The sequence below is a fragment of the Phoca vitulina genome, unplaced genomic scaffold, assembly GCF_004348235.1.
Source record: "Phoca vitulina isolate PV1807 unplaced genomic scaffold, GSC_HSeal_1.0 scaffold89, whole genome shotgun sequence".
Taxonomy (NCBI): Eukaryota; Metazoa; Chordata; class Mammalia; order Carnivora; family Phocidae; genus Phoca; species Phoca vitulina.
The window spans coordinates 1,152,410-1,178,992 of record NW_022589792.1 but is presented as its reverse complement, the minus strand read 5'-3'; the positions used below and the strand labels follow the sequence as shown (position 1 = coordinate 1,178,992).

The window sequence follows — 26,583 nt, the reverse complement described above, 5'->3', positions numbered from 1 at the left end:
CAAGGAGCCCGATGCGGGGCTTGATCCCAGGACTCTGGGATCATGACCCAAGCCAAAGGCGGACACTCAACCGACTGAGCCATCCAGGCACCCCTGTGGAGCCTACTTAAAAAAAAAAAAATTTTTTTTTTGAACTACTGTGAAATAATAAGAAATATATATTTGGTCTCTGCCCTGGTTTCCTGTCACACAGTTCCAAAAACCCTAGGAATCTCTGCAGTGAAAAGTGTCTTTGTATGCTAAGAGATGACTACCTGCTGGGGACACCTGGAGAGCCTCAAGGGGGAGCCAACCATGTGGTTAGAGGGTTGGAGCTTTCAGTCGCCCTCCCTGGACCGGAAGGGAAAGGAGAAGGAGTCTGAGTGAATCACCAATGGAAGGGCCAATGATTTAGTCAGCTGTGCCAACAAGATGAAGCGTCCATCAACATCCCTGAGAGTATCTGGGTTGCTGAGCACATTGAGGGGCTGGGAGGGTGGTGCACCTGGAGAGGGCATGAAGCTCCATGCCCCTCCCCTTATACCTTGCTCTCTGCATCTCTTCCATCTGGCTGTTCCTGAGTTGTATCTTTTCTAATAAACCAGTAATCTAGTAAATGCACTCTTTTCCTAAGTTCTGTGACCAGCTCTAGGAAATTAACTGAACCTGAAGCGGGGGTTGTCGGAACCTTGACTTATAGCCGGTGGGTCAGAAGCACAGGTAACACCCTGGACTTGAGACTTATGCTAAAGAGGGGGCAGCCTTACCAGACTGAGCCCTTAACCTGTGGGATCTGTAGTAACTCCAGGCAGTTAGTGTCAGAATTGAAACAGAATGTAGTCCACCCGGTCAGTGGCACAGAGAGTTGCAGGATTGGTTGATGTGAGGGAAAAAACCACGTATGTCTGGCGTCAGAAGTGAAGAGTCAGCAAGAGTAGAAAGAAACAGCAGTTTCCTTTTTAACTACTGATACACAAAACAACTTGAATGAGTCTCAAATGAATTTTGCTAAGAGAAAGGAGCCAGCCGTGGGGATTACCTGTGTCAAAACTCAGAACTGACTAATAAATGAACTTAGCAAAGTTGCAGGATACAAAGTCACCAGAAATCTGTTGCTTTTCTGTACACTAACAATGAATAATCCCAAAAGAATATTATGAAAACAATTTCATGTACAATAGCATCAAAATGAATAAGATGCTTAGGAATGAACTTAACCAAGCGGACAAAAGTGCACGGAAAACAAAAATGTTGCTGGAAGAAATTAAAGGCACAAATAAATGAAAAGACATCCTGTATTCAAGAATGAAGACGAGGGGCACCTGGGTGGATTAGTCGTTAAGCGTCTGCCTTCAGCTCAGGTCATGATCCCAGAGTCCTGGGATCGAGCCCCACATCAGACTCCCTGCTCGGCGGGAAGCCTGCTTCTCCCTCTCCCACTCCCCCTGCTTGTGTTCCCTCTCTTGCTGTGTCTCTCTCTGTCAAATAAATAAATAAAATCTTAAAAAAAAAAAAAGAAAAGAAAAGAATGAGAAGATGGGGCGCCTGGGTGGCTCAGTCAGTTAAGCGTCTGCCTTCGGCTCAGGTTGTGACCCCAGGGTCCTGGGACTGAGCCCCACATCAGGCTCCCTGCTCAGTGGGGAGCCTGCTTCTCCCTCTCTCCCCTGTTCGTGTTATCTCTCTCTCTCTCAAATAAATAAATAAAATCTTTAAAAAAAAAAAAAAAAGAATCTTGAAAAAGAAGAACAAAGTTGGAAGACTCACACTTACCGATTTTAAAATCTACTACAAAGCTACAATAATCAAAACAGTGTGGTACTGGCATAAAGACAGACTGACAGGCCAATAGAGTCGAGTAAACCCAGAAATAAACCCTCACATGTATTGTCAAATGATTTTCAACAAGGGCGCCAAGGCCATTCAATGGGAAAAGGACAGTCTCTTGAACAAATGGTGCTGGGAAAACTGGTTATCCACATGTGAAAGGATAAAGTTGGATCCGTACCTCACACCATATACAAAATTAACTCAAAATGGATCAAAGACCTAAACGGAAGAACGAAAAACTATAAAACTCTTAGGAGCTTCATGACATTGGACTTGGCAATGATTCCTTGGATATGACACCAAAAGCACAAGCAACAAAAAATAGGGACACCCAGGTAGCTCAGTTAAGTGCCTGCCTTTGGCTCAGGTCATGATCCCAGGGTCTTGGGATCGAGTCCCACATCAGGCTCCCTGCTCAGCGGGAAGTCTACTTCTCCCTCTCCTGCTCCCTCTGCTTGTGCTCTCTCTCTGTCAAATAAAAAAATAAAATCTTAAATTAAAAAAAAAAAAAAAAAAAAGAAATTGCACCTCATCAAAATTACCAGGTTTTTTTTGCATCAAAGGGCACTATCCAGAGAGTGAAAAGGCAATCCATAGAATGGTAGAAAATTTTTGCAAATCATGTATCTGATAAGGGATTAATATCTAGAATATATAAAGATCTAAAACTTAACAACAATAAAAAAGAAACAACCCAATTAAAAAGTGGGCAAAGGAATGAAATAAACATTTCTCCAGAGAAGATATGGGCATACCTCGGCAATATTGCAGGCTTGTTTCCGGAACACTGCAATAAAGCATGTCAGATGGATTTTTTTTATTTCCTGTGCATATAAAACTTAAGTTTACACTACACTGTGGTCTATTAAATGTGCAGTGGCATTATATCTAAAAAGTTCATTACCTTAATTGAAAAATACTTTATTGCTAAAAAATGCTAACCATCATCTGAGCTTTCAGTGAGTTTTAGTCACCGGTCACAGTTTGCCATAACAAATATAATAATAATTTTGAAAAAGTTTGAAAAATTGCAAGAATTACCAAAATGTGACACAGAGACACGAGGTGAGCAAATGCTGTTGGGGAAATGGCACTGATAGGCTTGCCTGACGCAGCCTTGCCACAAACCTTCAATGTGTAAAAAACACAGTATTTGTGAAGTGCAATAAAGCGAAGCACAATAAATAAGGTAGGTGTGCATACAGATGGACAATAAGCACATGAGAAGATGCTTGACACCATTAGTCATTAGGGAAATGCTAATCAAAGGCACAATGTGATATCACCACACTCTCACCAGAATGGCTAATATTTTTTTTTAAAAAATAAGGGCTCCTGGCTGGCTGAGTCAGTAGGGCATGTGACTCTTGATCTTGGGGTTATAAGTTCAAGCCCCACATTGGGTGTAGAGATTACTTAAAAATAAAATCTTTAAGAAGAACCATGAGAGACGTTGGACTCTGAAAACAAACTGAGGGTTCTAGAGGGGAGGGGGGTGGGAGGATGGGTTAGCCTGGTGATGGGTATTGAGGAGGGCACGTTCTGCATGGAGCACTGGGTGTTATGCACAAACAATGAATCATGGAACACTATATCTAAAACTAATGATGTAATGTATGGGGATTAACATAACAATAAAGAAATTAAAAAAAAAAATCTTTAGGAGGTGTGCCTGGGTGGCTCAGTCAGTTAAGCCCTGCATCTGGCTCCCTGCTTCATGGGGGGCCTGCTTCTCCCTCTCCCTCTGCCCCTAACCCTGCTGGTGCTCTCTCTCACAAAATAAAAATAGATAAAATCTTTTTTAAAAAAATGAAATACTCAATACTCAAGAATTGAAAGCAAGACTCAAAGAGATATTTGTAAACCAATGTTCACAGCAGCATTATTCACAATAGCCAAAAGCTGGAAACAAGTCAAGGGTCCATGAATTGGTGAACAGATAAAGGAAATGTGGTGTATATTACCAATGGAAGAGTATTCGGTCTTAAAAAGAAAGTGCAATTCTGACACATGCCACCGCATGGATGAACTTTGAAAACATTATGCTAAATGAAATAAGCCAGACACAAAAGGGCAAATATTGTGAAATTCCACTTATATGAGGTCCCTACAGTAGTCTTATTCATAGAGACAAAGTAGAATGGTGGGAGCCAAGGGTTGGGAAAGGGTGGGAAGTTAGTGCTTCATGGGGACAGAGTTGCCATTTGGGAAGATGAGAAAGTTCTGGATGGTGGTGATAGTTGCACAACAATGTGAGTGTACTTAACTACACTGAATTGTACACTCCGTGAGTGATTAAAAGGGGTAATTGTATGTTATGTATATTTTCCTACAATAAAAAACCCTCATACAGTGTATACTAAAAAGGGTGAATTTTACTGTATGTTAATTGTTTAAAGTAAATTAAAAAAAAAAACTCTTCATCAAAAACTAATGATGTGATGTATGGTGATTAACATAACAATAATAATTTTAAAAAAACTCTTAAGGGGCGCCTGTGTGGCTCAGTCAGTTACACATCTGACTCGATATCGGCTCAGGTCTTGATCTCAGGGTTGTGAGTTCAAGCCCCATGTTGGGCTCCATGCTGAGTGTGCAGCCTACTTAAAAAAAAAAAAAGAAAAGAAAAGAAAGAAACTCTTAAGATGGAGTATTCTTCGATCATGAGCTTGGGCCTTTGGTGATAATGCCCATTTATTGAGCATCTGCTGTGTACTGGATGCTAGGTTAGATCCTTTTAGGTATAAAGCAATAATAACAAGACACTTACACTGAATTTTTGCCGTGTGCCTGTCACTGTCCCAATGCTTTATGCACAAGGAACCCAGTTATGTCTCCCGCCAACTCTGTGAGTTGTGTTAACAGCCCAGCTCAACAAGGAGAGTGAGGCACAGAGGGGTGGCAAGGGGTTGGTGGCCTCGCTGCCAGAGAACTATGTCCTGCTTCCCAAGGCACAGCCTGGATGTTTTGGTGCCGCTGAGCGCCCCTGGGAAGGGGAGAGGAGCATACCTACATACTCAGGACTCCACCCTTGCCCCAGACGCTGAAGCCAGGTTAGGGAAGGTGAGACCCAAGTCCCAGAGGGCGCCCAACCAGCACGGCTGACCGATACTGCAGCCCCAGGGGGCTCCGCTCACGTAAGCAGGAGCCCAGAGGCCAGGATGGAAAGAGGCTCCCTGGGGCCCTGCTGTTTGTGCTTCCAGGAGCCGCTGTCCCCTGGGCTTCGGAAGGGCATAAGGGAGGGGATGAGGCCTGGGGAACTACAGCCTGAGTGAGTGTGTGTGTGTGTGGTCAGGGGTGGGGAGGTCTCAGCTGCCCTCCAGAATTGCACCCTGGGGCTATGTGGAGTCACCCTTCCCTGACCTGCCGCTGCTCAGGGTGGAACAAAGTCGGGCTGGAGGCTGCTCCATTAATGTCCCAACGGGACCCAAGGCCATAAAGCGGAGTCAAGGGCAGCCAACAGGCCTTGACATCACAGCCACATGCTCAAACACTCCATCACAAGGGGAATAACCTGCCCAAGACTCCCCTTCAGACAGGCTGACCACTTGGTGGCATCCTCAGGCGAAGCTGCCACCTGCCTTCACCCCTCCGGGGCCCCTTGGCCTGCCCACGTGGGCTCCCCAAGCATCGAATTGGGCCTCTGGAGGACGGCGCAGCCCAGGAGCAGATCAAGGCTTCAGAGAGTTCTGCTGCAAGGGGCCAACAGGCAACAAACAAGCCGGGAGGGGAGCAGAAGGAAAAGGAGACACGTCCCAGTTGGTAAAAATCATAACAACAACGAAAGCAGTCAACTGCTGTTAGATGCCACATGCTCGGCACTGAGCTGTGTCTGGACACGTACTAATGCCCCTTCTTCAAGAGAAGTAAACTGAGGTACAGACAGGACGAACAACTTGGCTGGTAGTAGAAGCAGGATTTCAACCTGGGCAGCCAGACTACAAACCTGTACGCTAAATCACCGGGTGTCTGCCTCTCCCCCAGGCAGGCCTGGCATCTCCCTGGGCTCCCTGCCCCACTCCACCCGACTCCCTCGCAGCAGGTGCCAGGCAGCCTTTATGGAAAGGCCTGGCATTTGCTTTGGGAAGGTCACGCAGAGGTCGAGGGCGGGCGCTGGTGTGTGTCTGCCAGGCAGGCGCGTGGTGCCAGGTGACACGGCTGTTTGTAAGGGCTGGGTGTGCACAGGGAGTCTGTGTCTCTGTGAGTCACAGTGTACGTGTGCTCAGGGGTCCCGGCGTGTACAGAGGCCTCCGTGTGCGTTTGTACATTCGAGCGTGTCAGTGCGGTCTGGGCGTTCATGGGCGCCTGCATGCATCTGTGTGTCGATATCCAGGCCTCTGAACCTGGGTGACCTTGGAAGAGTGTACCTGGGTGCCGCACCTCTGCTGCGACCGTGCCCGAGTCCTCCGTGGGCGTGAGGTGTGTTCCTGTGTGTGGCCAGGCACAGGTGGGAAGCCGGCGTGGGGATGTGCCGTGGGGAGAGCGCTCCTGCAGGCAGTGTAGTGCACCATCCCGGGTGAGACCGGGGTTTCTGTGGTTTGTGTGTCACCGCACCACGGGTCAACCGTGAGAGTCTCTTGGTGTCCCCACCAGCTAAGAGACCCATGCCTTACACAGTAAACACTAGGTGACCCCAAATACCCAGTGCGTGGGCGTGTCTGTGTGTGTGTGTGTGTGTCCAGGTGTCGGGAGGGGTTGGTGGAGAGAAGCAAGACCAAGGCTGGAGTACCCCGAGACTTCTGAGAACTTCTCTGCTCCAGCACTGTCCAGCTGATTCTAAATAACCTCCAGGAGTTCCAGCAGGAGCCACCCTCCCTCCTCCACCCCAGCTTGGTTTTCAGCCTGGCAGCCCCAGCAAGGAGGGGGTGGGGAAGACTGGAGGCACTGCGCAGAGCAGGGCCAGAGGGACCTGGCTCCAGGCCGGTGGCCTGGGAGTGGAGCCCAGGTGACGCTGGACACCCATATTTGCTGCCAGGATGAATGCCAGAAACCCAGGTTTAGGGGCACAAAGAGGGTGAAGGGATCCCATCTTAAATAGGAAGGGGGCAAGACCCAGCACTCTGTTGGAGGGCTATCACCTGCAGGAAGCCCTTAGCAACACCAAGAATTTTAGAGCCAGGAAAGGGGGTGGGGCTCCAGGCAGACCCTAGAAGCCACTCTGGGGACTCCCCAAGGCAGACTGGGCACCCTCTCCCCCCAGCCAGAGCCCTTGATGGTAAAAGAGGAAATTGGCCGCCCGCCACCCACCTGACAGATCTGCCTGGAGGGTGCCAACGGGTGTCCTCGTCGCTGAAGGAGAAGTGGACCAGGGACTCAAGGCCCGCGGGGGGCAGTGTCAGGTCAGGGGGCCGGGGCCTTGCCCGGGGTGCTGTCCCAGAGCGCATGGGTGCCAAGCGCCGTCGGGGCGAGCATGGGGACAGCGGCACGGTGGTGTGGCGAGCACTGCTCTCAGGCCTGAGGTGTCTGTGGCCACCGCCGGCGCCGCCTCCACACCCGCCCTCCCGGTGACCCCCCCAGGGACGGCCCCGGGCGTTCAGGCGTCTCCGTGTCCCCAGCGCCAGGGAGGGCTCTGCACGGGCCTCCTCCTGCGGAACTCTGAGCACACTTCCCGCCTGCCCCACTCCCTCCGGGCCTGGGGGGGGGGTGCCCAGGCTCCGGATTCCCGGGCTCTGGCCCCGGCCCCCCCACCCCCCCGCCACGCCTTGCCTCTGGCCCCGCCTTCCCCCTCTCCCCACTGACGTCGAGCTGGGCCGGCTGGAGCCCTCTGAACGCCGTGCGCCCCTGGGGGAAAGAGACTCCCCCGCACCCGTGGAGTGCGGGGCCTGTGACAAAAACCCCGGGGAGGGACGACGGATGCGGGGAAGGGGGTGGAGCAGGGACAGGAAAGACAGAAGTGGAGACAGAGACACAGAGAGAAACTCGGAGAGAGGCACTGATTTCCACAAACATACCCCGTCCCCGACTCCACGCGGGGCTCCCGACCCCTCCTCCTCTTCTCTCCCCTCCCGGATCTCTTCCCCGGGTCCAGACGCTGAGCCTGTGCCCGCAGTGTCCTCTCCCAGTATGTCTCTGGACTCAGGTTCCAAACAAGTGCGTGCGGAGAGTAGGGGTTAAAGGGGTAGGCAGACGACCCTCTCCTGGTTCTGGAGAAGCCCCCAGAGCCAGCCTGCTCCCACCTCCGGGCTGTCAACCTCCGTTTCCAAGATAAACGGACACTGGGAAGCCAGACCGGATGTGGTCTCCAGGCTCCTCACCCGCAAGCTTGCAGCCCCCGCATCCCACCCCGGGTCTGGCCAGGAAGAGAAAGTTCATTTGCCCCCCGTGCCCGATGCACCCGGTAACATCACCGTGCCTCCTGGCAAGGCAACCCGCAGATAGCAGCGCTGGCCCCATTTCACAGGCCTTTAGACTGAGGCTAGCAGAACTGAACACACGTCCCCAGAGCACCCTGGATGGCAGGCTGGCCTCATTCCTCCAAAGCCTGACTGCAGCCTCAGGTCTGCACAGGAAGTGGGAGGAACAACGTTTATTGAGTGCCTACTGAGTGCCCTATCAGATATCTCCACAGCAACCCTGGAGGGCAGGGATGATTTTTATCGCTGCCCTGTGATGGAACAAGGGCAGTTAGGCTGGGGAGAGCCAGCTAGGAACCCCAGACCCGGCACGCGCCAGGTGGTCAGGGGAGATTCGAACCCACCGGCGCTGGGCGCACTTACCCAGCCCACGCCTGGCGGCCAAAATCCTGGAAGCTGCGGAGAAGCCGAAGACGCCTGCGGAAAGTTGGGGACGGGATGGCGAAGAAGACCGGCGAGGAGGGCGGCGACCGTGGGCGGCGGGGTGCGCGCGGGACCGGTGGTTCAGGCAGGAACGCCTCGTCCTCTGCAGCCGCCACCGCCGGGAAGGCCGCCAGCTGCAGTTCGGGGATGCGGCGCAGGCCTCGCGGCCGCGCCATAACCACAAAAGGCGCGGGGCGGCCCCGCCTCGGCGGGCGCTGGGGAGCAGAGCCGCCCTCCAGCCCCGCGCAGCCCACGCAGGCCGGCCGCCCAGCCCTGGGGCCCACGGGCCCCACCCCGCCCGGCCGCCTCGGCCCTTCCGGCTTCGCTCTGGGGCCGCCCCGGGGGCGGAGCGGGCCCGGGGCGCCCACGCGGCTGCGGCGGGACACCCCTCAGACCGCAGGGGCACCCGCAGGCCCCTTGAGGTCCTTACAATCGCCGGAAGCGTCTCTACAAACATCTGGGGTGCCCCCCAAATCCCTGGGGTGCTCTCACAAACCGCTGTGGCTCTCACAAACCTCAATGGCGTCCCCAAAGTCCCTCAGATGTCCCCACAATTCCAGGGAGTGTGCCAACTATCCCTGAGGCGTCCCCACAGAACCCAGAGGTGCCCCCAAATCCCAGAGTTCCCCCCAAAAGCCAGAGGTGCTCTGAGAGGCCCCACAGACTCTGGGACAATCCCTTAGCTTCCCAAATGTCCCCTACTAGTGTCCTCGTTGTTACTGATATATTCCCACAAACCCCAGGGGCACCCCAAGACTCTCAGGATGCACCCGCAAATGAAACTCCTTCAGATCCCAGGACCATCACCAGGTTTCCTCAGATGTCCCCCAAGTCTCCTAGAGCACCCTGAGTCAGAGATCCCCAGAGCACCCCTAGAATTTCCCACAGCCACAGAGTATTCCTACAGACTGCATGAGGGCACCCCCCAATTCTAGGACCCTTCACAGATCCTAAGAATGCTTCCACAGTCCCTCAGATGTCCCCCAACCCCCGAGTGGCTCCACAGCATCCCTTAGATGCCCCCACAAGTTCAGAGACACCAAAATAACCTCGGGGGCGTCTTCAGATTCAATGGGTGTTCCCATAAATATGTAGCTGCCCCCAAATTCCTAGGGCACCCCACAGACCCCAGGGACACAACTAGATTCCTCCACAGTTCCTAAGACAGTCCTATAACCCTAGGCTACCTTCCAAAACCAAGATGAACCCACAATCTTTGGGACACCTCCAGAATGCCCCCCCACAGCTTCTGAGACATGCCTTATAACTCTGAGATACCCCTAGGCGCTGAGTGTGCTCACAGCCCCTAGACACTAAGATTCCCCCACTCCTTAGAATCTCTGAGGTATCTTAGAATTGGGGCCCTCCACAGCTCATGAGGTGGCCCCAAGAAGCCGACCTCCCCTGGTCAGAGCAGTAAAAGCAGATAGGGACTTTCTGGAGACTCTGCAGTGGCTCTGCATGCCCAGCCACTATGACTCTGTGGGGGGCACATGATCCCCTTTCACAGATGAAGAAAGGGAGACTGAGGAGGTGAAGATTCTAGAACAAAGTTAGCCAGCTGGTTATAATTCCAGAGACTACCCCAACCTGTCTGTGGCTGTTTGGGGTTAGGAAGTGGGAGAAGCTTGTTTTAAATAAGAAAAATGGGGTGCCTGGGTGGCTCTGTCGTTAAGCGTCTGCCTTTGGCTCAGGTCATGATCCCAGGGTCCTGAGATCGAGCCCCACATCGGGCTCCCTGCTCCGTGCGAAGCCTGCTTCTCCCTCTCCCTCTCCCCCTGCTTGTGTTCCCTCTCTCACTGTCTCTCTCTCTGTCAAATAAATAAAAATTAATAAATAAATAAATAAATAAGAAAAATGGAGTGAATCTCTATTTTAGGGCCCTGCCTCTGTAAATACCTTTCTCTACCTGTTGGCTCCGTTGTCATGAGCCCCCGAATTGGCTGGCCTAGGCTTGAGTCTGGCCTCCGGGCACTTCTTAGTCATTTGGCTTTGGGCCAGTCACTTCATTTCATGGAGCCTCAGTTTTCCCACCTGTAAAATTGGCATAATAATACTATGCATCTCATGAATGGACATGTAAAAAAAAGAAAAGGCTTGGAAAAGCGTTTGGACACAGTAAAGCACTCACTGAATATTAGCTATAATTATCTGACAAAACCTTTTTTGGAGAGCTTATAATATGCAAGCCACTGTACTAGCCAGGAATACAGATGATGAAGATGAAGATGAAGAAGGTGATGACGATGATAGCAGCTAACCCGGACATTCAGCACCTCTATCTCTGATCTCTTTTAATCCTCACAAAAGACCTGCAAAGTGATATACTGTTGTCCCTATTTTACAGATGGGAAAACTGACTCCTGGTGAGAAACAACCTGCTCAAGGTCACACAGCCAGTGAGTGTCTGAGCCAGGCTCTATGCCAGTGTTTGCCACCCTTTATTTCATTAACCCCTCCCCGCCCGGAGGAATAGCCTGCTTAGACAGTCCCGACCCCCTAAATTGCCTTCTCTATGAAATGGTACAGCCCCCCATACACAGGCATACCTCAGAAATACTGCAGGTTCCATTCCAGACCATTGCAATAAAGTCAACATCCCAACAAAGCGAGCCAAACGAATTTTGTGGTTTCCCAGGGCACATAAAAGCCATGTTTACATGACACCGTAGTCTACTAAGTGTGCAATAGCATTATGTCTAAAAAAGTGTAGGTACCTTAATTTAAAAACGCTTTATTGCTAAAAAATGCTGACCACCATCTGAGCTTTCAGCGAGTCGTAATCTTTGCTGGTGCAGGGTCTTGCCTCCATGTTGATGGCTGCTGACCGATCGGGGTATTGTGGGGACTTCTTAAAATAAGAAAACAGTGGGGGCGCCTGGGTGGCTCAGTTGGTTAAGCGACTGCCTTCGGCTCAGGTCATGATCCTGGAGTCCCTGGATCGAGTCCCGCATCGGGTTCCCTGCTTGGCAGGGAGTCTGCTTCTCCCTTTGACCCTCCCCCCTCTCATGTGCTCGCTCTCTCTCATTCTCTCTCTCTCAAATAAATAAATAAAATAAGAAAACAATGAAGTTTGCCATATGGATTGGGTCTTCCTTTTAGGAGCAGTTTCTCTGGAGCATTTTACCCACCGTAGAACTTATTTCTTTTTTTTTAAGATTTTATTTATTTATTTATTTGAGAGAGAGAGCACAAGTAGGCAGAGTGGCAGGCAGATGGAGAAGGAGAAGCAGGCTTCCCGCTGAGCAGGGAGCCGGATGTGGGGCTCGATCCCAAGACCCCAGGATCATGACCTGAGCTGAAGGCAGCCGCTTAACCGACTGAGCCACCCAGGCGCCCCCAGAGAACTTCTTTCAAAATGGAAGTCAATCCTCTCGACCCCCGCTGCTGCTTTATCATCTAACTTTACGTCCTATTCTAAAGCCTTGTCATTTCAACAATCTTCACAGCCACTTCACTTCTCCCAAACTCCTGTTCCTGCTCACACTTTGACCCCTTCCCATGAGTCAGAATGTTCAGAATGGCGTCGAGGATGGTGAGTCCTTTCCAGAAGGTTTTCAATTTCTTCTGCCCGGATCCATCAGAGGAGTCACGGTCTGTGGCAGCTATGGGTTAACGAAATGTATTTCTCAAATAATAAGACTTGGTAGTCAAAATGACTCCTTAATCCATGGGCTGCAGAATAGATGTGGTGTCAGCAGGCATGAAAACAACATTAATCTCATTGTACATCTCCGTCTGATATCGTCAGTGGCCAGGCGCATTGTTAATGAATAGTCATATTTTGAAAGGAATCCTTTTTTTTTTTTTTGAGCAGCAGGTCTCAACAGTGGGTTTAAAATATTCAGTAAACCGGGGCGCCTGGGTGGCTCAGTTGGTTAAGCGACTGCCTTCGGCTCAGGTCATGATCCTGGAGTCCCTGGATCAAGTCACGCATCGGGCTCCCTGCTCGGCAGGGAGTCTGCTTCTCTGTCTGACCCTCCCCCTTCTCATGTGCTCTCTCTCATTCTCTCTCTCTCAAATAAATAAATAAAATCTTAAAAAAAAATAAAATAAAGGGGCGCCTGGGTGGCTCAGATGGTTAAGCGTCTGCCTTCGGCTCAGGTCATGATCCCGGGGTCCTGGGATCGAGTCCCGCATCGGGCTCTCTGCTCCTTGGGAGCCTGCTTCTCCCTCTGCATCTCTCTCTCTCTCTGTCTCTCATGAATAAATAAATAAAATCTTTAAAAAAAAATAAATAAATAAAATAAAATAAAATATTCAGTAAACCATGTTATAAACCGATGTGCTGTCACCCAGGCTTTGTTGTTCCGTTTACAGAGCAGACCGACTAGGTGTAGCCTAATTCTTAAGGGCCCTAGGATTTTCAGGATGGCAAATGAGCAATGGCTTTAACTTAAAGTCACCAACTGCACTGGTCCCTAACAAGAGAGACGCAGCCTGTCCTTTGAAGCCAGGCACTGACTTCTCCTCTCTAGCTATGAAAGTCCTGGATGGCATCTTCCAATAGAAGGCTGCTTTGTCTACGCTGAAAATGTGTTTAGTGTGGCCACCTTCATTAATCGTCTTAGCTCGAGCTTCTGGATAACTTGCTGCAGCTTCTATATCAGCACCTTGCACTTTTATGTAATAGAGACGTCTCCTTTCCTTAAACCCCATGAACCAAGCTCCACTAGCTTCGGACTTGGCTCCTGCAGCTTCCTCACCTCCCTCAGCCTCTACAGAACTGAAGACAGTGAGGGCCTCGCTCTGGATGAGGCTTTGGCTTAAGGGAGTGTTGTGGCTGGTTTGATCTTCCATCTAGACCAAACTTTCTCCAAATCAGCAAAAACGCCATTTTGCTTTCTTATCATTCCTGTGTTCGCTGGAGTGGCACCTTTAATTTCCTTCAAGGCTTCTCCTTTGCTTTCACAACTTGGCTCACTGGTCCAAGAGGCCTAGGTTTTGGTCTATCTCAGCTTCCAACATGCCTTCCTCATTAAGCTTAATCATTCTTAGGGCATAGGGAGGCGCAAGGAAAGGGAGAGAAGGGAAAGGGGAAAAAAAACTGGTTGGTGGAGCTGTTAGAATACACACACAGCATTCATGGATTTCATTTGCCGACTTATAGGGGCCTGGTTCGCAGTGCCCCAAAATGATTACACTGGTCACATCAAGTTGATCACACGTGACCCTAATAAAATAATAAAAACAACGAAAACGCTTGAAAGGTTGCCAGAACTACCAAAATGTGACACACAGAAACAAAGTGAGCAAATGCTGTTGGGAAAATGGTGCCGAGGGACTTGTTCAACGCGGAGGCAATTTGTAAAAAATGCAGTTTTTGTGAGGCGTAATGAAGCGAGGTATGCCTGTGTTGTATATCTGTTTATGTACTATGTGTATATCTGGGCTTTATATATAAATGTAAGGGGCTTTTTTTGTTGTTTTTTTTTTTTCCCCTCACACATCCACCCAAGAACCAATTTTTGCTCCCTTGGAGGTGATCACCTCGTTGGGAACACAGGGTTTCCCAACCTTGGCACCGTTGACATTTAGGGCCAGATAATCCTCTACCTACTAGTTGCCAGTAGCACCCCCTCAGTCATTAAACTAAAATGTCTCCAGCCTTTGCCACATGTCCGCTGGAGGCCAGATTTGCCCTCAGGTGAAAACTCTTGGTCTCAACCCACTAAGACCCTTTGCGCTGGCCACTGGGACCCCCTTGGTCCAGCTACAAACAGAAAGGAAGAGCATTCTCATTTACATGCCCTTGGGCTTCCCTCCTTTGTTTTGCTGACTCTTCAGTTCAGACTTTGGAAATAGGCTTCTGAATAGGCCCATTTCAGAGACGGGGAAACCTGAGGCCCAGGAAGAAGTGACGTGGCCAGGGTCACCCAGACTAGAAAGAACAGAGCTGGATGATAAGTCCAGTTGTCTGACTCCAGAGACTGGGATTTTAGCCACTAGGCTACACAGGCCCTTCATGGTTCAGTCTCCTGCCAGCTCAGTGACCTTTGTCCTTTCCTAAAAAGTCAGAGACAAATTAAGGCCTAAAGCCAACCCTGACCACAGCCTGTAAGGCTCTATATGAGCTGCCCTGTCACCTCCCTGCCTCATGTCTTTCCCCGCATCCCTTGTTCACTCCTGCCACCTTTGCCTCTCTACTTTTTCTCTAACATAACAGACATGCTCCTACTCCAGGACCTGTGAACTGGCTGTTCCCTCTGCTTGTCACCTTCTTCATCAGGCTCACTTAGCACCCAATGTCACTTCATTTAGGTCTGTACTAAAATGTCATCTCCTCAGAGAGCCCTTCCCTGACCCCAGGATCCCTCTTCTCTTCCTGTCCCCTGTGTCACCATCTGGAATTATCATATGCCTTTACTTGCTATTTCTTCCTCATCCACTAGCCTGAGAACTCCAGGACAGGAGGGACGGGGGCTCTGTCTCATTCTTTGCCACAGCCTGAAGATGCTCACTGTGTGTGGCATGAATGGCCCCATTCCAGATGAGGAAAATGAGGCTCGGTCAGGTGGATTCTCTCCGCAGGTCAAGGGCAAAGGCTGGATTTGAGCTCTTACTCAGGAGTGAAGACAGTGGGCTCAGATGCCCCCCGAAACTCTGTCCTCACTTGTCAGTTTGCAGTTCCCTCAGGCCCGAAGCCCTACCTGCAATTCAGAGGAGCCTGCAGTCAATCTGTGACTGGTGAAGGAGGGGGGGCGCCCTGGCAGCCAGGGCCCAGGATTGTGGTTTGGCGGACACCCCCTTGTCTGCAGACGTCAGAGAGATGTACTTTGCAGAAGTGCAGTTCTCAAAACACCAGCTCCTGGCTGCCCAGCCCCAACGACAGCCCTCTGAGCCTTACCCACAGCCCTGGGCGTGGGCAGATGTTATGCATGTGGGTGTAGTAAGAGCACAGAGGCTCATGGAGGCATGAATGGGGGGGGGGCTCCTGGTCCCACAGCGAGTCAGTGGGCAGGGCTACAATCTGATTCTCACCCACCTATCTGGAGTCCAGGAGACCTGGGTGTTAACCCCCAACTCGCGGTGCGACCTTGGGCAAGTCACTTCTCTCCGTTTCCTCAGCAGGAATGGCGAGCCAAAGACGCTGGGAGTTAACAGGCAGGTTGGTGTTGGGAGGCCCCCGCACGGGCACGGGCAGGGGCACGGGCAAGCGCCGAGGTGAGCCGGAAACTCCGCGTCCGCAACTTTTCCGCCAAGTTCCTCTGCATCCGCCAGGCGGCCGTCTCCACTGCGCTTGGCTGGACGGGGAGAGCCGCCTGGTGCCGCCCGGGGAGGGCGAGGACCTCACCCGCAGCCTGCGGTCGGCCGGCCTGGCGCCCACTCTCCGAGGCGCTCCATACGCATGAAATAATAACCTGGGGCGCCACGCTCGTGGCGCCGGCCGCGACTTTGCTCTGCTCGGGGACTAGAGCCCCACAGGCGGGTCCGGACTCGGAACGCACACTCAGCCTGTGCCTTTCTCGTCACCCAGCAGAGGGCGCGCGGAGGGAGGGGCGAGAGGAGGGACCGGTTCCCAGGACACCGCAGGGATGAGGGAGAGCCAGAGATGAGAGGAGGCGAGGACCCAAGTGGAGACAGAGGCCACGGCCAGAGAGGGACCCCAGTCCAGCTGCCTCCACCCCTTCCTGGGGCCCCGGCAGCGCCTCCCTCGGCGAGAGGATTTTGGAGGTACAGAGGGGCACAGGGGGACGGGGTAGGGGTCGGTACGTTGGCCCTGCCCCCAATTCAGGCAAGCCCCCCCCTCCCCGCCCCCACTACCACTGGAGTCCTTCTCTTCCTCCAGCTCCATCTGCCTCTTGACAGATCGTGGTGGTGCCGTGACTCAGCCCCGCAGGGCGCCAGGAGCACAGGCTCATACATTCCCAGGTCTGGAGGGGAGTTGTGGATGCCATCTCAGATGGAGGGCAGTGCCCTCTCTCTGGGGGTTCTTGTGGCTCAAGTCTAGGGCTGTCTGGATCCCCTTTTTGGTGGCTGCATGAGCTGCAACGTGGGTAGCACTGGAACGCCCTGCGTGCACTCAGAGAACCCCCTTTCTGGAGAAACAGGCTGGCAGGAAGCCCATTCTAAGAAGCGAGGTTCCCACTGGAGGCCTCTCAGTTCCCCCTTCCTCCTTCTGCCTAAGGGTGGGGGGAGGACGCTGGCACCCATGCCTTCCCTCTGGCCACAGCCACTGGAGGCTACGCAGGCCCGCAGCGAAACAGAAACCTGAGCCCTGCCGGGATGTGGTTGAGGTTCCTGTTTTTAATTCCCACCCTGGCAGAGCAGGGTCTACTCAAACCCCACCTCCTCTCCTGAGTCCAGGTCCCTGAGTGACTATCTACTGAGCACTCACTGTGTTAAGTCCTTTACACACATCCCCAATCTCACAGAACTCTCAAACACCCCCCCCAACAGAGCAGTACCAAGAGCCCCATTTCACAGATGGGGAAACTGAGGCCCAGCGAGGGCAAGACCCTTGTGCCGGGACCCCAGGCATCAGACAGAGGGGTGCTGGGATCTCAGCTGTGCCATTTCCTGCTTGTGTGAGCTTGGGCGCGAAGGAGGGACTTTGCTCCTCTGGGCCTCAGTCTGTCCAACAGGAACACCTCCTGAGGCTCTGGAGACAATCCCATGAGGAGATGGATACCACCAAGATAACGATGATGATTACCACTCAGCCACTGTCCCCAGAGAGTCAGCACCCCAGACACCAGGGTAGGGGGAGTCCCTGGGGTCTTAAAAAGGAAGAGGGCCCAGTTCCGACGGCACCCCACTCCTTCACTGGTCTCTCAGGACAGTGACCTGAGCTAGTTTGGCGTTCAGCCCCGGGTCTTGGCATTTCCTGTTGATTCCAGCTTCTGTTTTCCTTCAGCTTCTCTCCAGTTCCCTTTGGGAAATAGCAGGCTGTGTGTGCCGGGCCCATGACACTCGCTTCCTGCCTCGGGGCAGGGGTGCTGGGGCTGGGTATGTCTCCAATGGGAGTGGGTGGGGGTGGTCCAGGGAGGGGGCGTGTAGGGCCTGCTGGAAGGCCCCAGAGAGAGCTAGAATTGTAGGGTCACAGCCTAGAGGGGCCTCCCTTGGGAACTCCAGGAGGGAGAGGCCCGAATCTGACCATCTTAGCGATGTCGCAAGCAGAGGGGCACCCGTGGGGGGTCAGACAAAACGCACAGTCGAAGCTGTCGGTCACAGAGTCAGACCCCCGAGGACCACTAGAGCAGATACTGTAACTAGAAACACCAGCTGGTTCGAGGACAGCACGGCGGGCAAATGGGAGCGCACCCCAGAACTCAGACGACTCCTGGACGCAGGGAACAGAGGCAGCTGAGAGCATGTCAGCATCTCAATCAGTGTCCCTGGGAGCTCGGACAGTCCCGCTGATGCAATCACACTGTCCCAGGGCCACCATCACCGCCTCCTGGGAATGCGTGCAGTCACAATCGGTGCCTCAAGAGCACACGCAGTCACTGTCACAACCGCCGTCCCAGAAGCACACAGTCACATCGTCATGGTCCTGGGAGCTCACACGGTCATCCTGCCACAATTCCTGCCACCCCTAAGTACACAAGTCACACGGTCACAGTCACTGTCCTGGAAGCACACCGCGTGTCACAACCACACTGTCCTGAAGCACACACACAGCCATGATGTCACAATCACCGTCTCAGGAGCACATATGGTTCCACGGCCACAGTCACTGTCCCCGGAGCACACACAATCCCATGTCACAGTCGCGGGTCCCCAGAAGCCCAGGCAGCGCATGCAGCTAAGGCAGACACACCAGTCGTACCCCAACAGCTGGAGCCAACCCAGGTCAGTGAGAGGGCGCCGTCAGAGCCAGCCCAACACCTGCCCTCTAACACCATCCCCTCGGGGAGGCAGGGACTCCCTTACCCTGTGCCGGGACCGTGCACCCTCTGCGCACGGTCCCTCCCTCTGGTCAGCTACTGAACCCTAACACTCCTGCCCTGAGAGGGAGCTCCAACGCAGCACACAGGCCCCCAACACGGTGCTCCCCCAAGAGGCTCCCTCTGGATTTCTGACCCCAGTTGCTTCAGGGCGAGTCCCCGAATGCTCCCCCCACCCCATACAGTCCTCCACCCCTTAAGGGGACTCTGAGAGCCCCTCAGCCTGGAGGAAACATTGTGATCCCAGCAGGCGCCCCCTACAGTGCCCTCTAGGTCGTCCACAAACATAATGAATCTAGCTGCCAGTACAGTGCCCCCAGGAAAGTCCCTTCAAGTAGCCAACCTATAGCCACTGTCCTGCGCTGTCATCAACTAAGGTACAGACTCCCAAAGCTGCAGCCCGCAACCAAGACGTCGTAAATACTACACGCAGCATGGCTCCCCCGAGGTCGACCCCAGGACCGGCTTCAGTAGGAAGGGTACTCGTGTACGGGGCACCACCAGGGTCGCGTCCCCGACGCCCCCACAGCAGAACTCCCCCTCCGCTCCACACCCCCGCCAGTCACTCGGACTCCACCCGCAGCGCAGCGCCGCCTGCGGTCAGCGCGGCGAGTTGCGTCCTCTCTGCGCGCCTATCCGCTCCTCGCGCGTCCGCCGCCCGGAGTCTTACCGCCTGCAGCTGCCTCCGCTCGCGCCGCCGCTGCCGGTGCCGGTACCGTGGAAGGACGAAGGCCAGGACATGCGGGAAGTGCGCAGGCCGGGCCGGTCGCCGGTGTCCACGGCGTCGGCACGCTCTATGGGCCGGTGTGGGGACCGTGCGGGCTCTGCGCGCTCCGCGCTGTCGGAGTAGCCGCGCTGCTGGATACGAATGGGGGTCCGCGGCTGCCGCCACAGGTGCTGGGGGGGCGGCTTCAGGGTGGCCTGGCCCTCCCGGGGCCCGGGCAGAGACAGAGACAGGCTCCTCTCCGAGGGGGCGGCCGGGGGCTCCATGGCGCCGGCCCCCTCCTGCGCCCCGGGGGGCCCCGGCCTCTCCAAGCTTCCCCCTGCTCAGCGGCGCGCTAGCCGACGCGCCCGAGGCCCCGCGGGTGCGCCTGGCCTCGGTGGGGCCATGGCGCCCCGGGGACAGACCCGGGGGCGCTACGGGCCGGTCGCCCCCGGGCCGGGCGCCGCGGCTTTCTGTCGGCGGCTGGCGCTCTGCTCGGCGCCCGGCAGCGCTCTCCGCGCTCGGCACCCCGCTCCGCGCCAGCCCCGGCTCCCCCGCCCCGTCCCGCCCCTCCCCGCCCCCCGCCCGCCGCTCTGTCAGCGCCGCCCCCCTCCTCCTCCTCCTCCGTCCGGGCCAGTGGGGGGCAGCCACCCAAGGAGGGGGGGCCCTCCCCGCCCACGCAGAGCCCCGCTCCCGGAGGGGAGGGGGCGCCGGAACTCGGCTCTCTCCTGAGCGCCCTGCCTAGCCGCGGCGTGCACGGGAAAGAAGGAGTTAAACGGTTAATCCGATCAGGAAGAAGACACCCGACTGGTTGCCGATGTGTCAGTCAGTCCATCCATCATGGCGGGGGCGGAGCCCTATGCTGGCGTGTCCTCGCCGCTACCCCTGGCCGGGGGGGCGCATATGGGGAGTGGTCCCGGTGCCACCGACGCGGTCTCTGCTGCCGGCAGCGGCGACGTTCGGGGATTCTCCTGTTGGTGGGTCGGAAGATGGTGATGGTGTGTGCCCAGGGCGGGATGTGCGTGCACGTGGCCCCTTCCGAGGGTTGTCTGTGTTTTTGGTGTCGGCTGGAAGTGTGTGTGCGCACGTGGTTGGCTGCTGCGGTCTGCCTGTTTCTCTGGATTTCGCTGTGTGTGTATCAGTGTGTCTGTGGGTGAAGGATGTGTGCGCACGTGTGCTGCTTGTTTGGAGGGTGTGCGCCGCTGTGGGGTCTGTTCTGGTGGCCTGGGGCTGTGCATGTGTACCCACGCGTTTGGGTGTGTATTGTGGTCGGTCCGTGCTTGCGGAGTTGTGCAGGCAATTCAGCCTCGGCTGTTTGACTGTGGTGTCTGAGGGAGCCTATACGTGTTGGTGTGTGTGTGGTCGGCCTGAGGGCCGCTTTGGGGTGTTTCTGGGGTGTGTCCCTTTGGTTCCCGTGTGGCTCCAGGAGGACACCCCGGCTGCCCGCCCACCGCTCTGTGTATCGCTGCCTCTTGTAAAGCGCTTCTACAGAAGGTAAACTGAGGCAGGTCTCCGGCAGCCGCGGGATGCACCCCCATGCCCTTTTCAGGCGAGTAAACAGCCGCGCCTCCTCCCCGCGGCCCCCGCCGGCAGAGCCCCCCTTCCGGCACCTAAATCGGGAGTCGCCGTGACTCACGCTCCCGCCTCCCCCAGCGCCGCGCCGAGCGAGCGAGCAGAGAACGAGCGGGATCCGAGCGCCACCCTCCCCCCATCTCTGCCGCCCCGGCCGCGACGGAGCCCTGGCGGTGGCCGGGCTTGGGGAGCGCAATCGCCCGGGTGCCCCACCCCCGGGGCCGACGCGCGCTCGGACGCTAAACGGTTCTGGTGCGCGTCCCCGGAACCAGGTCCCCGCCCCCGCGTGCCCCCCTCACTGACTCCCCGGGGCAGGCCGTGCTGTCTGCCACCGCCCTCCTCCCCCCCATCCCCCCCAGCACTGTTCTTATTAAAAAAAAAAAAGCGGCCATCTCCAACCCCCATAGCCGCTTTTCTCCCAGCCCGAGGGGGCTCCGGGCGTGGGCGAACGCGGAGCAAGAACCCGCCCCGCATTAGCAGCCGCGGGGTATCCCAGAAGCCAGAACTGTGTCTCCTACTTCTCTCAGGGACCCTCCCCCCGCAGTACATAGTCAAAACGGCTTCTGGGGATTGGCAAGGGCTGCCAGTCCTCTCCAGATCATTTGAGGGTCCTGGACTGGGCCAAATTCTTGGGGGCTGGAGGCTGTAGCGTTGGCCGGAGCTCTGGGTAACAAGGGATGGGGGCGGAGGGGGCGGATAGACCGCAGCGGGGTGGGGGTGGGGCGGTTTGCGGAAGAAGGACACAAGGCAGTGGGCTAGGGCTAGTGTTTGGAGCTCTGGTCTGAATCCGGGTTAGACCATGCTGGCCCTGAACCTGGCAGAGGGTAGAAGGATGATTTGGGGGCAGGGGGAGTTGGAGGGAGATACATTACACCCAGGGAGGGGGGGAATGACAGTCACTTCCGTCCCCCATCTGAAAATGAAGCATTATACCATGACCCAAGCAGAGACCCTGAAGACCTCCAAGTGAGTAGATAAAGGGTGGGGAAGATGGAGGCTGCAAAGAACAGTGGCCTGAGGAGAGCAGTAGGGGCAGGGGCCTGGCCAGCAGCCAGGGCAAGCTCAGCTGTCCAGCTTTCAAACTCATCCTCCAGCCAAGATGGGGGCTGAAGTGCCCTCGGAGGACCCCAGATGAGAAAGAGCAAGGGGCTCACACATACCTCTTATATCTACCCCCTAGAGAAAGAAAAATGCCAGTCCAGCCCTCCTCCAGGGTCTCACCATCCCCTTTAAGTCCTGGAAGGAAGTGCAACCTCCCAGGAGAAATAGAAGCACACAGCTGACTGGTGGGAGACCCACTCCCTAACCTGCCCCAGCTCTCTGATTGTGGGGGCATGACGGGACTGGAGGGCTGAAACCCTTTCCACAACCCTGCCTCTTGCTGACTCAGGCAGCTGCAAAATGGAAGAAGGGATTCCTAGAGGCTGCAAGGGGCACCCTGGGGAAGGCGCGTCACAGCCTGACCCACAGGGCTCCAGAAGTTTCAGCTGATTTTGTGAAAGGCCAGGGGCCTGGAGCATGGAAACGGCTGGTGGCTGGCCCTGAATCTCCACCCCACCTCCCAGCCTGGCCCCCTCCTGCCTACCTGTCAGCTTTGGTGATGGAAATCCGCGGAGGGACCAGCAGTGGCAACGTGGTGGGCCTTGGCGGCAGTGGGACCCCAGGGTCTGAGGGCTCAGTCTCGGCCCAGCCCAGGCCGGGACCCGTGGAAAGGCGACGGCGAGGACGTCGGAGGTCGGCCCCCAGCATGTTGGCACTGGTGGGCTCCGGGGTCTCCCACGGCCTCTGAGGAGGGACAAGGACAGGATAGGGGCATGGCCTCACCAGGCCGTTCTGAGCCCCTCCCTCCAGTAACACCCTTCCCTAGCCACCTGAGAAAGTGGCTGATGGGGATATAGACTCCTTGTGTCCCCCTCACATCTTAGCCACTCGCTGATCCCTCCCACAAAGGGCGCTTTCCCACCCCTTCTCGGCCATAATTCTTATAGGGCTCCCTTTTGATGTTCCGGCCCTGGGGCTCTGGACCCACTGTGTGCCTCACTGTGAAGCCCCTCTAACATATCCCCACCCTGCACGCCTACGAGGCCCCTCCTGGCCTTACAGTCTGTGGCTCCTCCCCCCATCTTAGACCCTCAAGACCTTACCCTCAGCACCCCTCCTTCACCCTACAATCCTCTCCCCACCCGGGAAGCCCCTTGGAAGCCCCTGCCTTCTGTCCCGGGGCTGAGAGCCTCTTAATCCAGGCAGCAGGAAAATTATGGCATCAAGGGAGTAAACTGAGGCACAAGGCGACGACACTCAGATTTGAGGATGTGAAGCCACACTTAGTGAACCGCCATAGTCACAAGAGGGCGCCCGTCTCCCCCGCGGCCCAAGCCCCGCCCCCAGCCCAGGCCCCGCCTCTCTCACCTCGTCCCCGGGCCCGGCCACCGACAGGACACTGCGGCTCCTCTTCATCCCGCCAACCTAGCGCGCCGTTGGGGCTGCGGGGGTCATGTCCGCCCGGGCCAGCGCCTCCTGAAGGACCAAGCCGAAGGCATCCGCCATTAGTGCCCTGGGGCTCCCCCTGCCGGCCGAGCCTGAATCATACCCTCCCTCGCTGGTTTTCCTCTCCGGAGGCGTGACGTCAGCAGGTGGCTGACGCACTGCCCGTCGGGTGACGTCGCCCGCCCGTTGCCAGAGCGACAGCTGACGCACGGCTGGGGTCCGGACGGCGTCAATGCCCAGGTTGGCCACTGGGGGGCCGGGAGCCTCGGGACCGGGTCGCCCCAGCCCCCACCCGTCCTCCCTCGGGGGCTTCCCCCGGCCTGGGGATCCCGCAGAGAAGACCGGGAGCTCCCAGGAGCGGCCGCGTGTGGCGCGTGGTCCGAGCCGGGGGCCGGAGGAAGCGTCTCCTCCGAGCTGTTGGGCTTTTATGCCTAAACCCGAAATAGCTCCGATGTGCGGGGGCCGGGCGCAGCGAGACGGCGGCTTGGGCACAGATGGGGGACGCACAAGCAGAGGCGCGCGGAGACAGACAGGGACGCGTGGAAATAGAAACAGACAGACAGGGACACAGACGCAGCTCCCGATGATGAGTGCGCTCTGCTGCCGGCGATCCTTGCCTGAAAGCCTGGAGGAGGGGGAGGCTGGTTCGCTTCACCTTCGCACCCAGGTGCTGCGAATTATTGCTGTGTGGCCATGGGTCAAGGACAAACTCTCTGAGCCTCAGTTTCTCCTCTGTGAAATGGAATGATAATCGCTACAGGGTCCATGTGAGAATGAAATGAGATCAGACCGTACTGAATTCTCACAGGACAGTGTCTGGCACTCAGTAATTTGCTTAATACTAACAACATCTGAGCCTGAGAGAGCCTGTTAGAACCCAAGTCAGATCATGTCCCTCCTCTGGTCAGAGCCCTCTATGGCTTTTACTTCACTGAGAGGAAAAATCAAAGCCCTCAAGAGGAGGCCCACACAGTCCTGGCACAGTGTGCCCAGTCACCTCCCGGTCCTCACCTCTTACCACTCCCTCTCAGCCTTTGCTCCATCCACACTGGTCTCGGCTGTTTCTGGACACACCAGTCACACTCTAGCCTTAGGGCCTTTGCACCTGCTGGTCCTGCCTGGATCTCTTCCCTTAAATATCCACAGGCTTCTCACATTCTTCAGTTCTTTGCTCAGATCTCACCTTTTCAGGCTTTTCTCCTGGAGGTTCTCTCCATCCCACCCCTGTTTAAAGTTGCTAGCCCCTCAGGACTCCCAATCCCTCTTATCCTGCTCTATTTTTCACAGGTCTTATCGCCTGATAATGTACTATGTAATTTATCTATTACACTTATTGTCTCTTCCCACATTAGAATATCAGCTGCAGGAGAGCAAGAATATTTTATCTATTTTATTCATTACCATATGCCCAGTGCCTAGAACCGAATCTGGAACATAGCAAGCTCTTAGTAAGTATTTGTTCAATGTCTGGTTATTATTTTGAGGACATAATAGCATAATTATAAAGTTCCTAGCAAGGTCTGCTATGGACTAACTATTTTACCCCCTACTTTGGCTTTTATTTCTTTTTCTTGCCTTATTGCACTAACTACCATTTCAGTTCAGTGTCAACTAGTAGAAATGAATGTAAACATTATCTCACCAACCTCGGCAAACCTTTGACAGACAGTTGTCAAACAAATGGATGAATGTATAAAGATAGCTTAAAGGTCACCTCCACTTCTCAGCCAAACTGAGACAGTCCATGTTCTGAGCTCCCACTGCTGCTTATTTTGTCCCCATTAAAGCATTCATCATTCTGAGTTGTAATTATCTGTATAAATGGTACCCATTCATTATGGTCCCCCACACATGGTCTCAATGAATGCTGAACAAATAAAGGAATGAATAAGATAGACACAGGGAGAAAGAGGCACCCCCTCTCTCTGTATGAAGTCAGATGCATGCACTCAGACAGGCAAAGAAAAGGCCATGTAGTAAGTAAGGGCCAGGCTCAGGCTCCAAAATTATGCTGACAGGGGTGCCTGGGTGGCTCAGTCAGTTAAGTATCCGACTCTTGATTTCCACTCAGGTCATGATCTCAGGATCCTGAGATCGAGCCCCACACTGGGTATGGAGCCTGCTTAAGATTCTCTCTCTCCCTCTCCCTGTCCTCCACCCCTAACCCCCACCTCCACGCAGCATGGGTGCTCTCTCTCTTAAAAAAAAAAATTACACTGACAGCCTTGCATTCAAATCCTAGCTCTGCCATTTATTAACTGTATGTCCTCGGGCAAGTCACCCAGCCTCTCTGAGCCTCGGTTTCCTTATCTGTAAAATGGGAATGATATCCATACCTATCTGAGGAGGTTGTTGTGAGGACGAAGTGAAGCAATGCATGTAAGGTTCTAAGCACCATGCCTGGTTCATAGTGGGTGCTCACAAAACAGTAGCCACCATCCTAGTAATAACAACAGTTATCATCATTGTTGTTGACCTCACATGGAGCTATAGACAGACATGGAAGATAGCAACACATTCACAGAAACCTCACCTCCTCCCATCCTCCCCTTAGACTCACCAGCTGACTCTGTTCTGCAAAGACTTCAAGCATATTCAGACCTCAGGGCCTTTGTACTTGCAGTTCTCATTGACCCAAAAAACCAGGCTCGGATATCGTGTTCCTCCCACTTCCTGATCTCCTTGACTCTGCTTTCAGTTTGTTTGTTTCTCTTAGACTTATAACATTCTAACAAGATAAAGAATGTACCTACTATTTTTGTCAGCTGTTGCTCATCATTTGCTTAGGACTTGAGGTCAGGATGTTGATCTGTTCTGTCTCCAGCTGGCTCTCCAGTCCTAGGGCAATGCTGGCATTACAGTAGGCGCTCAACATATATCTCTTGAAAAGAATGAATAAATCCAGTTGATGCCCTTACCTCCTCAGGCCTCTGCTCAAAGGCACCTCATTCCAGAGGGCTGATATAGATGCCTCCCTCCACCCCATCGCCCTCATTCAGCTTTATCTTTCCTCTCAACTGTCATCATCCCTGACATATCATATATTTACATTTCTGCTGTCCAAAGCCTGAGTTCCACGAGGGCAGGGGATTTTTCAGTCCGATTTTAGCTATACCGAGAACCAACTTCACAGACATGTGACCTGTGCAGTCCTCACAGCCCCGTGCTTAGAAGGTTTAACGCCCTGCCCTTGTCTTGAAATGCTTCATTACTTTGATCAAGGGCCCTGCATTTTCCCCTTGCCCTGGGCTCTTCAAATTCTGTAGCCAGATCCCCAGTGCCTGGAACAGCCCGTGGATTTGCAGATAAAGGAAGGAATGGAGGAGTGGATGGCCGGGAGAGGCCTGCA

The 26,583-nt window shown here is 54.5% G+C and overlaps 1 protein-coding gene across 5 annotated transcripts in view; it reads right to left on the bottom strand.

Annotated features, from left to right (window-relative positions):
* The window catches only part of PDE4A (phosphodiesterase 4A), a 53,125-nt gene extending 27,050 nt beyond the window's left edge, over positions 1 to 26,075 (bottom strand). The window contains exons 1-3 of one of the 5 annotated variants that reach the window (XM_032395944.1): positions 25,988 to 26,075; positions 23,157 to 23,264; positions 22,333 to 22,532 (exon numbers count right to left, since the gene is read on the bottom strand). In XM_032395944.1, coding sequence (XP_032251835.1) covers positions 22,333 to 22,532; positions 23,157 to 23,204 — 248 coding nt within the window. In that variant the 5' untranslated portion in view covers positions 23,205 to 23,264; positions 25,988 to 26,075. Of the gene's footprint in view, positions 1 to 7,053; positions 7,285 to 8,522; positions 8,759 to 19,142; positions 19,607 to 22,332; positions 22,533 to 23,156; positions 23,674 to 25,987 lie in introns of those variants that run through there. The other 4 variants (XM_032395943.1, XM_032395942.1, XM_032395945.1 and 1 more) reach the window with 4 other exon arrangements.
* Between the last annotated feature and the right edge of the window lie 508 nt (positions 26,076 to 26,583).